This window comes from Salvia splendens, chromosome 6 (assembly GCF_004379255.2).
Source record: "Salvia splendens isolate huo1 chromosome 6, SspV2, whole genome shotgun sequence".
Lineage (NCBI taxonomy): Eukaryota > Viridiplantae > Streptophyta > Magnoliopsida > Lamiales > Lamiaceae > Salvia > Salvia splendens.
In genome coordinates, this window is record NC_056037.1 from 6393783 (window position 1) to 6407198 (window position 13416).

At 36.6% G+C, this 13416-nt stretch overlaps 1 protein-coding gene across 1 annotated transcript; it reads left to right on the forward strand.

Annotated features, from left to right (window-relative positions):
* Positions 1-9095: 9095 nt before the first annotated feature.
* LOC121806900 (polyadenylate-binding protein-interacting protein 7-like) lies at positions 9096-13337 on the forward strand. Its single transcript, XM_042207074.1, has 6 exons — positions 9096-9392; positions 10140-11036; positions 11281-11713; positions 11818-11888; positions 12422-12546; positions 12662-13337. Exons 2-6 carry the CDS (start codon positions 10263-10265, stop codon positions 12948-12950), a joined length of 1692 nt encoding a protein of 563 aa, XP_042063008.1. The 5' UTR covers positions 9096-9392; positions 10140-10262; the 3' UTR covers positions 12951-13337.
* The last annotated feature ends 79 nt before the right edge of the window (positions 13338-13416 follow it).

The following is a 13416-nucleotide window of genomic DNA, read 5'->3' on the forward strand; positions in this document are numbered from 1 at the left end:
ACGGTGAAAATCTGCTTTTTGCTCCAGTGTTTTCACTGCTGTCCTAAACGAGCCTGGATCTACTACAGCGCCATCCCCTGCTCCCTATCTATGGACTGGTTATTCATTTGGTAGTATCAAATTTGACCTCTCTTGTAAAGAAATGTATCTATAATTGTAGTAAAAAAAATTGCACATGGAGTCAATGGCGGATCCAATAAACAAAATCGTGTAGTCGGATGCAATAAAAAAGATTGTCGCCGACTTAGGAAGGCAGTGGCGATTTGGCGATCAATGATAAAAACGAATTTAATGGAGTTTTTCGGCTCTCATGGATCAATAGTGAAATTGATTGACTTTTTTATGCTCCACCATTGCGTTAAGTTGAGTATTGAGAAATCTTGACCGATATATAGTTTGTGATGTTATTACTAACAAGACTACATGAGAACTGAATGAGTAAATTAATGAAACATTAGGTGATATAAAAAGTCTATATCATTGTTGAGTGTTAAGTCTTGTTAGGTCGAGGAATAGATAAATCAAATGATTAGTACTACTATTTGTTTGCCTATTGCTTTGACTTTTTATTCATAGTAACGTTTAAAAAAGAATTTGAACTTTTTAGTTTTATTTTTCTCTTTGTACATAAGAGTTAATTATCAAGAAATTCACAAATTTTGGTTTTATATAAGGGTTAATTAATACTATATTATTATTTTTAATCAGTAGTAGGTCATTATTAATTTGCGACATCTTACAATATATAAAAACCTTATTAGAGTCTCAAAATATAACTATTACACATTGATTGGGGGCATGACATCAAAGTAATTATTCATGCAATAACATGCGTATCAAATAGCTTGATACACCACTGAAATAAATTCATATTTTAATAATTCAAACTATAACACTAAACATACTTAAACTTTTCTATAATAAATTAATTTCAATAAATCTAGAATATTCTAATATTGACTATTCCCTGGTTGACATTAGCGATATCACCACCTAATAAAGTAATATATGTTCAATAAAAACATAGTACAACAAAAAACATTGTTAATTTTAGAGTAAAAACCAAAATTGGTCCATAATATAAGGTCATTTTACGATTTTGATCATAGATATTATGTTTTGAATTGTATATCCCAAACATTTTAACTCGGATCACAATCGGTCCAACACTGACGGTTCCATCAAATTGTTGTCTATGGGGACGAACTGGAGGGTTACGTGCTCGTACCTACGCGACCGGAAAGACGTTGAAATATTATTTAGGGCACATTTATGAATTGAAATATATTATTTTATTTTGTTTTAATATATTATTTTTTATTTTTAGAATAATAAAAATTATGATCAAAATGTTTAATTGGGTCAAAATCGCGTTTAAAGACGTTGACCGTTATAATTTGGCGGAATCGTTAGTTTTGAACCGATTGTGATCCGAGTTGAAATGTTTGGAATGCAAAAATTCAAAATATAATGTCTAAAACCAAAATCGTAAAATAACCATATATTCAGGACTACTCTTAGCCTTTAGAGCATCCACAATAGCGCCTAGCGCACCGCCTAGCCGAGCGCCGGCGCTAGGCTGTGCGCTAGGCGGTCTATTGCAGCCGCCCAGCGATTTTCGCGAAAAAAACCGCCTAGCGCTCGGCGGTTCCGTGGCGCTAGGCGCTATTGCAGCGTCCGGATCGCCTAGCGCACCGCCTAGCGCGAATTTTTAATTTTTTTTTTTCCGAAACACTATATATACGCGACTTGCCCGTCATGCGCCAAACGGAGGCTCATATTCGACTCCAAAAGGATTTAATTGAAGAGTTATGGGCGCGGAGGACTGCACGGCAGTAGTTTTTTTTGTTAATTATGTAATTTTTTTAATTAATGTACTTTTTAAATTTTAATAATATTATTGAATTTTCTCGTATATGTATCGTAAATTAAATTGCGTATTTTGTGTGATTGTTAATTATTTGTTTTATATAATTTTGAGTGATGTGGCTATTGATGTGGCTGGGCTATTTATGATGTGGCTAGGTTATGGCTGGGCTATTTATGATGTGGCAGGAGGATTTTTAGTGTTGATGATGTGGCAGGAGGAGTTTGTGGCTAGACTATGACTGGGCTATTCCTATTGTGAATGGTCTTACTCTTAATTTTATACCGTGATTTCTCCAATCCAATCCTCGTCAAAATTATGTCAAAAACAGACTAAAATGTGTTTTATAGTCCACAAAATTCGAATGGCTATAATTTATAGTTATATTTTTAGTAGTGAAAGCAGCCAACTCAATACATTTTTAGTTGAGCGCTTAACAAAAAGTCGAAAATGGATGTTCTCATTATGCAATTCAAATGTGGTCCAATGGCTTTTTTTGGGGCCTATAGTACTATCATTTATTTGAATCATTGTTTGTCTATAAATAATACATCAAACAAACACAAATTATATATATAACTAAATTGATGTATTGAACTTTATGTTATCTCTAGTAATGTAGTTTTCAAAAAATTAAACTATGTAGTAATTTTAATTTAATTAATAATTTTGAGTTGTTTATTTTAATTATATACATAAAGTAGTAAAAAATATGTGAAATTGGACAATAATTACAAAATAAAATAATTAAATTGTACTATGATTTAGGGTATGATTTAAGACATGAGAATCATGAGATAGTTTGAATGGTGACATGGCACATCATTTAAGCGGAATAGTGATGTGACATAGTTATGGCTTGACTCATGACTTATGTGTGTTTTTGGCCTAACATTTGACAAATTTAATTTCGACTATCTATAGGTATAATTCGATTATAAACAATTATGATGGGGTCCATGGGCCAAAACCGAAAAACCAAAGCTATGAAGCCCACATGCTTTGAACGTGTTGTGCCACCACCATTTTTCTGATGAGTCTATTGAAACCAATAAGTTTAGAATAATGAAATATATTGAGATATCAGATATGGTAGTCTAAGTGTAAAATTCGATTCACAAAATATTTCTATTGCAAGAAGCTTTTGGTTAAAATCCGAGAAATGTGTGGATTGTATGTGCGTTTATTTGGATATATGGTCTACTTGATACCAATTTTTATTATTGGATAAGTATGACTGGTCTTATACCTATGCGAGGATGGTAATGAAAAATGAAAAAAATATGAGTTTTCTTTCTTTTATTGTTCAAGAGCCCTATGAATGAGCATGATTTTGAAAGCGAGAAAAAAATTGAATAATCAACTTTTCTTTCGGTCGTTGTTTTTCTTTCTGTTACTTTAAAAATACTTACTTCAATGATACAAGGATTCTTGTATCAGGCTGTGTTGTGATCGGTCAAACAGAATTAATGTGACTAATTTGTAATTTTCAGCGAAAGAATCAAGATTGACAGCAAGAGTTTCGAGATAAAATCATAGAGTGAAAAAAAGGAAAAAAAAATAATAATTTGATTATTAGATTTCTTGTAGATTGTTCAAGCAAGAGCTATATTTAAATCTAACATATACGGTTTGACCTCCTAATCAATTCGGGAAAGAAACGCAAGTGAAATCCGAATAGGGCTTAAGGCCTGACTCAATTTTAAAAGAAAATATAATTAACAATTAAATAGAAAAAAATACTAAGGGCACGCCTTGCTTGGTCTAGGCGTAATCCTGAAGATAATTGGGTCGTTCCGTGCGACGCCGGGTCTGCAACGCGATGTGACGGTGGTCACGCATCGATAGCCTTAGCCTCTGGCCGACTGCCGTCCTCAGCTCCCTTCCCTACTCACTCTTCTGTCACTGTGCTCGTATCATTCAACTTCTAGGTACACTTAAGCTAAAATATGTTGTTGACAGGCCCGTCCCTTGGCCCGTGCGGCCTGTGCGACCGCACAGGGCCCCCAATTTTCAGGGGCCTCTGAAATATTTCAGCCCATATACATGTATTCCTATTTTTTCAGCCCAACAAAGCTATTTCTCTTGTATAGCAACGCCCATGCCTTTTTCTAGCACCGTGACTCTGATCGGTTTCTTTTCCCCATCGTAGACCTGGGAGCCGCCTGTTCGTGTTCGGTGTTCCTCATCGACAAACGCCGCAACAGGGACCAGCTCACCAGAGCCATCGTTGATCGCTTCTGCAGCGCCTGCCATCGTCGGCCATTGCGATTGGGAGCAGCGCAAACGCATCAATTTGTTCAACGAGACGACGATCATCCCATCAGGGCAGGTACGTTCTGCTCTCTCCATACCTCATTTTAGATTTTTGTACAGGGCCTCTGATTTTGTCGGGACGGCCCTGGTTGTTGATGATATTGATTGTAAGTTCGTAGCCCTAATAAGGGGCTAAAGAGATTTATGTTTGATATTTTAATTTAAATCTTTCACATAGTGGCGTCGATAAGAATTGGGTGGGATATTTATGCCCTCAAACAAATGGGAAAGGAGCAGGGGATGTGCTATTATGCACACACACATCAAATTATTTGATAATAAAGAATGTTAATATTTTAATATTATAATTTATAAATAAAACAATGGAATGGGTGGAACAGATGTCCCTAACGTGCTATCACCCACAACAACAGGGGATCCAAACCCCAAACAAATACTCCATATAAACTATGAATATCTTTGATGAACATAACCAAATAATGGAAATTGAAATTGTTAAAAGAGTGAACTACACAAATGGTAGCTCATCTTTCACTTTCGCACATAAATTGTATCTAATATTTATTTTATATCGTTTTTGGTACCTATTAATCACATTTTTGGTACCTGATGCAATTTTCACTCCAAAATGCCCTCTATACAAATACATTTTCCCATTTGCGTCATTAAGGATATTTTAGGCATACATAAAATTAGTACCAAAAGTGATATTATAATATCTTCTCTCATTCTCCTCACTCTTTATATTGTTATTAATCGATAATAATAATATTATTGTGATGTTATAAATTAATCATTTATTTATTTTATTAATATCATTCAAATATACTTAATTATAATTATAGTCATAATTATACTTAATTATTATAATAATAATAATATTGTTACGATGCTAAAAACTAGTATTAATTTAAAATAATTATAGTATAATTATTTAAATATTGAATAATATAATATTATATAATATTAACTATTACTGGTATTGTTATATTATTATTTTATATTAAATTATTAACTAATCAATATAATCTTAATAAAAATTTAAAAGTTTGAATTGTGTTCATAATGATATAGACAATTGAATATTTTTAGTTAGGTGCCTAAATGAGTATAAAATAATTTAATTAAAAATATTCAATTTATTTAATTATTTTAATTAGGTGTTTTGTGCTTGTTTTATATTGTGAATGCAATTAGATATATGTATAAAATACAAAAAAGAAAGAAGAAAAAGAAGAGAAAAGAAAAAAAAGGAAACATAAATTAAGGAGAAAAAAAAAGAAAGAAGAAAGGAAAATAAAATACTAAAAAGAAAGAAGAAAATGAAGAAAAAAAAAGAAAAAGAACTAAAGAAGAAAAAAAGAAATAAGAAAGGAAGAAAAAAGAAATTACATATTTGGTACTATTTAATTGAAATTTCCAAAAATATCTCTCACAACAAAAAAATCACATATTTGGTACCTAGGGTTATTTTTATAATTGAGTACCAAAAATGATATAAAATAAAGATTAGATACCTACCCTATGACCCACACAAGATTTATTTGTTGAAATTAAAGCCACTTCACATATAAAGTCCCCTGTCGTTTTCTCACTCTACAAATTGGTCCACGAATTGAATTTGTTGTCTCATGTTAGTACATAAATAATTGACAAAAGTATCATTTATATATAATTTTAGTTTATTTTTGATTAATTTCATCATTTTTAAATTTGTGAATTAAGCCATAGTTTAATATAACTGCAATTATACAATAAAATTAATTTTCTGATGATTATCACATTCAATGAAATGATAGTGACAGAGACAATGATATGGATTTAAACACACTTTGAATCTCACTTGCACGTCATGGTGAATTGTGAATCACTGTTATCAACAAGGTTTTAAAAACCGGACCGGTGAGTGAACTGGCAAAGTCACTGGTTCATGGTTCAACCGGTCCAACCGGTTTAATCACTGGTCGAACCGTTATACTGTTATAAATGTGTATGTATATAATTATATAATATACCAAATATTTTTAATTAAGTGAATGATATAATATATAATATATTAATAGTATATCCCAAAAACATTACACCTCCACCTATAAAAGTTTAGTGAATGATTGAATTTTATTAATTTTTTTATCAATAAATATGATTAAATATATAAATTATACTAGTAGTAAGTTATTGTAAATAAAGAATTTAATATTTATGTATAAAAATAAATAATTTCATAGTATTATTTTCAAAAAGTATTGTGGCAAAATAATATTATACACAAAGATATATGAATAAACATAAATTAAAAACATACATTTAGTAAATACTCTTAGTATATAATCAAATAATAGTAAACTTTAAGCATAATTAATCACATATTCATAATATACATATATACGTATTATACAAATAGTATAAAACTAGCCGTAGTAAGCGATACATAAATAAAGTGGATGATAATTAAATATCATAATTAGTATCACTAATTACTTTGCTATTAAACACGAATTATTAGTTATATAGATAAAATATTTCGTGTTTAACATATAAAAATAACTTATGTTCATGTTATTACCAAGAAGTCCTTGTGGTGTAGTGGTAGAATTGTTAGTAAGTTCACCGGGAGGTCTTGAGTTCGATTCCTATCAAGGCCGAAATTTAAAAAAAAAATTGAAAAGCATTTGAACCGGTTTCCGGTTCCCGGTCAGAACGGTACGGTCGGTTTCGGCGGTTCATGGCGGTTAAACATGTCACTGGTTTTATAGGGCTAACCGGACCGGACCACTTATCGGTTCACGGTCGAACCGGCCGGTCCGGTCCGGTTTTTAAAACATTGGTTATCAATCTAAAAATATTGACTATCATTTTCTATTAGGCCATCCGCAACGCTGTCTCTTATCCGTCTCATCTCTTCACTTTTCATGGGCCTCACTGTACTTTTCAGCACATCTCTTAACTAAGAGACAACACCTGCAACCATCCATCTCTTAACCATCTCATCATTTAACTATTCATTCAATTTCATTTTTTATTTTTATTTCCAACAAATTCAATTAATAAAAACACACTTCATTAAATAAAATAAAATTACAACTTAAAATTCAAAAAAACAAAAAAAAACATAATTAAAATCCTAAAAAAATAAATATTACATAATTTAAAATACAATTTTATAAAAATTGAGTAGAACTACTCCGCCGGCGAATCATCCCCTGAAGCCGGTGGCGGTACACTCAAGCTACCTGGAGGCAGAATACCAATTTGTCTTGCCATATACTCAATTCCGGCAAGATGAGCTTGATATTGGGGTGACGTCATGTGGGAAGTGTCAGCCTTCGTGGCGGTCAAGTACATGGACAATAGGGTGTTCGAGCCCGAGACCGAGCCCGCCTGGCTTGATTCGCCTCGGCCCCTCCTCCCTCTAGCCGCCTTCGCCGCCTTGGTCCCTTGCGGCCGACGATGCCCACGAGATGAGCCCCCTGCATCGGTGGTCGTGCCCTCAACCTCTTGTGAGACGTTGCCTGACCCGCCCTCACTAGACGAGTATTGGTCACCCACCGTGTGCTTTCGTGCGTTTCGAGCTCGAGCCCATGCTGGACTGGACACCGCCGGCCCACCTTTCAACGTCTTTGACGGCCTCCCAAACATCGACATGTTTGAATTCTTTGCCGTTGTCGTAAAAAAAGACTCGCATAGTCGCTCTCATAATGTCGGCTCCACTGGCTCCGCTTTGGTATTGAGCCGCTTCATTCTTGTAGATGCCGCAAAATTTTTTGACATCTTTGTCGACTCGGTCAAAATGACTGCGGAGCAGCTTCATGATGCGGCGGCGGGACCGAGACGGCTTGTTCTCGTTGTAGGTGTCGGTGACCTTTTCCCAAAAACACTTGCGGGTTTGTTGATTCCGACGATGGGATCGTACGAGACGCTGACCAAAGCGTTGAATAGAGTCATCGTATCCTTGCGGTTGTATGGATGACGACCTATATCCTCCTCCTCTTCCTCCACGGCGTCGAATGCGCGACCCCTGGAGCTTCCACCGCCTCGTCCTCCTTCCGGATTGGGTTCATCCGGAAAATCCTCCTTAGTTTGGGATAATCCCTGCGATTGCCCATACCTCGGGGCGGAGGGACGAGAGTATGCATCCACATCAAAATAGGGTGGTTGGTACGCCGTCGGCATCGACGAGCCTTGGGTGCCCGGCGTCGACGAACCGGAACCGGCAGTACCCAAGACATTGTACATGCCCCCCAGTCACCAAACGTGTTCAAGTCATATCCGCCGAAGCCGCCCTCGTTTCCGTCGCCGGACATTTTGAGATGAAAATTAAAGAGGTGAGATGAAAATTGGAGAGGAAAGAGAGATGATTTGAGAAGAATAGATGTGTGTTTGTGTGTATAATGAGGATGAAAGAAGAGTATTTATAGAGTAAAAAAAGAAGAAAAAATATCGTTGAAAACGGTAAAAAAACTGTAACATTACCGTTTAATTTTTTTATTTATTTATAATTAAAATCGAATTTTTTTTAAAAAATTATTTATTGCGTCAGCGTGACGACACCCACTCGCGGGCCGGTGAGTGGGCGTCACACCTAGCGCCAACGCGCACCACGTGGTGCTGGCGTGTGGCGAGCTGTCGAGCCAGCCGTCCCTCCGGGACGTGACACCCGCCGAGACGAGACCGAGACGTATCCCTGCAACACCGTCTCGCTGCCGATCCGGCGCCTGCAATGGCGGCCAGGAGATCGCCGAGCACTCGGGAATCAGCGTGCGTTCGCCGGTTTTCTCACCGATTTAGCGCTCGCCGGCTGCAATGGTTCGACGAGCGGACCGACGAGCGCCAAGAATCGTCTAGCCGGTGCGCTCGCCGCTATTGGGAGATGCTCTTAAATTTAGTTGAAGCAAAACTGAAAAATGAAAAAGTAAATGAAAAGGGCAAAAAAGGAATAATATTGAAGGAAGATGGTAAGAAGAGAGAGAATGAAAAGCCTGGATTGGAGATAGAAAGATAGAGAGAGAAGAAAGAGAAACACAGCCTCTTCTCCCTTGGCTCAGTTAACAGCCTCAACATTCTGCAAAATTAATTGCAAAAAAGGGAATCCACAAGTGTTTTCCAATAAATAGTGATATTTTAGGCCTAACTTCTTTCTAAATTTTAGTCTTTTTAAGCTCGGAATATCTACGAATCTCATCCTTTTACTCTCGTGTGGTTATGGATGCATTCGACATGGTTTCCTTTACCACAGGCCTGCGCAAAGGTATATTCAGATGCAAACCTAGATCTTGTTTTATGCGTTGATTCTGTTTGGATACTGTGTTTTGTCATCTCCTTCGTTGTAGGGCTCAGATTCTGAGAGATCTATGGTGATAAGTTTTCTGATTGGAGTTCAAAGCCGTTGTTTCCGATTATTTGCGCTTGATCTTGTTTTATTGTTTATTTGTTGATTTCTTTTTATAAATTTAGCGAAATTTAAGGGTAGTGTTGTTTGTTGTGCGTATGGACGATTATGAGTTATGACTGATGATGAATGTGTTTTGCTGTTTGCAGATGAAAAGGAATTCAATTTTGTGTAGTTGATAGTGTCATTATTGTCTTTTTTTCTGTAAGAATGTTTAACCGTGTTTGGTTACTGTTATCGTGTGTGATTTTTAATGTGTAGTCATCTATGTGTGTTTGTGTTAATTCTTGCATCTCAAAAAAGGAAACATAACTGCTCTTCATTGGATGCTTGTGTGGTTGTTACAGTTCATTGTATAAAACTATTTTATCTTGACTTTCATTTCAAAATTCTGTAAATTTTTTACGGTAAGTCTTGGTTGGTGCTGTAATTAATTAAAAGCTGTGTCGAAACATGGATCCGTGTTATTCACATGTCGTTGAACGTATCATAGAATCATTGTTTGTTTGTTTGTGCTTTGGTGGTTCCCAAAAGATGGGAAAGTGTGAATCTTGTACGTCATAATTCATATAACTTGCTAATTTGGATGGCTTAATTCATATGCAGGATTTGGGTGATCCACATTCAGTACTGCGGCTTTGGTTGTTCCATTAAGACATTTCGTATCTTATATCTATTAGTGTATACCTTTTTTCTGCCTCTCTGAAACACTCGTGTGAAACTAATACGATGTACTTGTCGGGAAAGGGAGCTTCTTCTGGTGACAAAAACCTTGGTGCTTCAAAATTAACTTTGAACCCCAACGCCACAGAATTTGTTCCTTTTGCTCTGAGATCACCTGTAGCTGGCTCTAACAATGCAGACGGATCCTCCAAATTTGTTACATCTGCAGCTTCTGGCCCAGGGAAAGGAATATTAGACAGAACAGAGTCATCAGTCTCGAACAATTCTGATGACGAAGCCCAGAAATACTGGCGCAATCAGCTCCCAGATGATATTACTCCCGACTTTAAGGTCATGGGTATTGATGATAATCAAGGGGTCAATAACCTATCATTTTCAGGCCTATCTTTGACTGATGGTAACGAAGGTCCAAGATATTCTTCTTCAATAGGTAGTGGTTTTGTGTTGAAGGAACAACAAGGATTATCTCCTCGCCCTGTTAATGGAAATAGTCATGCTGAACAACTGAGATATCCAGTTTCATCTTATGGAGAATATCTGTCGCCAACAAGTTATCATTCATCTCTCTCTAAGCCTTGGGACCAACAGATTGTCGGCAACGATCAGCTTCTTGCTAGAGGAGGGACTGATGGGAATCCAAGACATGGTCTTCTATCTGACATGTCAAGTGAGCAATTAATGCTAGATAATTCAGATGTGGGCCCTCTGGAGTTCCTGGCTTCACAATTCCCTGGTTTCGCAGCTGAAAGTCTTGCAGAGGTTTATTTTGCAAACGGAGGCGATTTAAACCTAACAATTGAGATGCTAACTCAGCTAGAGGTATGATACTTTTGTTGGCATTGGTTTGAAACTGCTTTTCATTTGCTATGGATGTTTTGTTTTTCATGCTTAGCCTACCAAATATTGTCCAAAACATTATAGTAGTATAAGTTTATTCTCATCATTTCCAACATAACGTGTTGGATATAAGTGTCAAATGTAATACTCAAAAATATTTGTGATATCTTTATTTGATGAATTAAATTTTTGTAGAATTAAGTGTATATTGCTTTGTTTTTTACAGCTTCAGGTTGATGGTGGCTTAAATCAGACTCTTACTTCGAAAACTGTATCTGCTCCGAATCTTAATTCAATGGATTTTCCTGCACTCTCTGTGAGAGATGGTCAAAACGATTTAGGTATTCCCCAAAATGGCAGCCCCTATCGCTCTCCAGAAAAGCAAGGCTCATTACTGTTCAGATCCAATTCCTTTGTTCCATCAAGAGGCGCTACGGATTTTGCTTCGGCTGTCAGGAAAATGGCACCTCAAGATTCTAGCATGTGGAAGTACGAGAGAAATGGGTCTTCAGATGCAAGCATTGGATCGAGTCGAAGCTCTCACGTACTGGCAAATTCATACAACAGTGGCCAGGGGAGGGGCATCTATGGTGATAGGTTTCAAAGCCGGGGATCAGCTCGCTCATCTCCTGTCTGGCTTGAAACTGGAGATGCAGTCGGTAATGTTCATAGGAAATGTTGCTTTTACTTGCTTTTTAATATTTTTAATTCTGGGAGCATGCATTCTGCAAGTATATATGCTTTAACTTTATTGAGGTGGCAGCAAACATGTACTCTGAAATGCGGGAGGAAGCTCGTGATCATGCACGTGTGCGCAATGTATACTTTGAGCAGGTATGTCTTGTCTGCAGTCTAAAGGCTGGAAGTCAAATAAAGAAAAATAATTGAAAAACAAAGTTATACCCTTTTGTTACGTGTCTTGATGAATATAAATAAATATGCTAAGTACTTATTTTTCCTTAAGTATTTATGTGTGAACTAGGGGTTTCAAGAGCCATTTGTTTTGTATGGCTGTATACTTCCGTAGACAAGAGCTCGAGTTGTGGAAACTTGTGCAGTTGACTACATTTTCAATTGTGCTCTTCTTCCCAAGGTTCTTCTTTTCTGTTTGGGGAGCGGGGTGCATTAGATCTATCTATTTATACTCTTAGTTGTGCCTGTATGTATCTGTTGTGGAATCGAATGTTGTCAATTCATATGAACCCATCACAACTCAGCTTCTTTCACTTTCTCCCACAGTAGGAACTTGAAGAAAATGCTAATGTAACTAAGGAGTTTATATTTCATTTTTGAAGCTTTTATATTAATCAGTGATCACATTTTGCTTCCGTTGTTGATCTCAACTGACATATTTAATGTGAGATTAGGCACGACAAGCGTTCCTCGTTGGTAACAAGGCCTTAGCCAAGGAATTGAGCATTAAGGGACAGCTGCACAATATGCAGATGAAAGCATCTCACGGGAAAGCACAAGAATCTATTTTTCGCCAGAGGTTTACTGTTCTTCGACCATATGAGAGCTACCCATTGCTACAAAACCTGAAATATTATCTTGTTCACCGTTGATCCTTGCTTGTATTATCTATCCTTCATCGTTTATTTTTGCAGGAATGCGGACATTCCGACAAACGGGAGGGAACAGATGATCGATCTGCACGGTCTACATGTGAATGAAGCTATCCATGTCCTCAAGCGTGAGCTGGCGGTGATGAGGAACGCAGCTAGGTCGATGGATCAAAGACTGCTGGTCTACATATGCGTAGGAACTGGTCACCACACTAGGGGAGCGCGCACGCCTGCTAGACTCCCGACTGCTGTTCAGCGCTACTTGCTGGAGGAGGAGGGTCTCGACTTTTCAGAGCCGCAACCTGGGCTCCTCCGAGTTGTTATATACTGAACCAGGAAGGTATAGGAGATTTTTCACACTGTATTACTCAGAAAATCAAAATCAATCAACCCATCTGGGGAGAAAGGTTGAAAAAAGGAAAAAAAGGAAAGAAAAAGAAATGGAAATCTGTGTATCTGTAAATGGGGAAAAAGTCGTAGGATACTTCCGCAGAAGATGAAAAAGAAGAAAAATAAAAAGAGATCGATGAAGAAAGCAGATGTCTGTATGATTACTGTGTAGTTGGCTGAACTGTAGAAGATGTTTTTGTAGTTTTCAGTTTGCATCGGCCTCTTTTTTGTTGTTTATGTTACAATTTTTTTGGAGTTTAAATATGAGATGTAACTGATAGAATTCTTTCTCAAATTTCTCCAGCCATTTGGAGCTCCTCTTCACAAATCCCTCATCTTTGTCCTACATTTATGATTCTTGTCTTTCTTATAGTATATGATTGTGCAATTCTAGAAAGGTAGGAAAG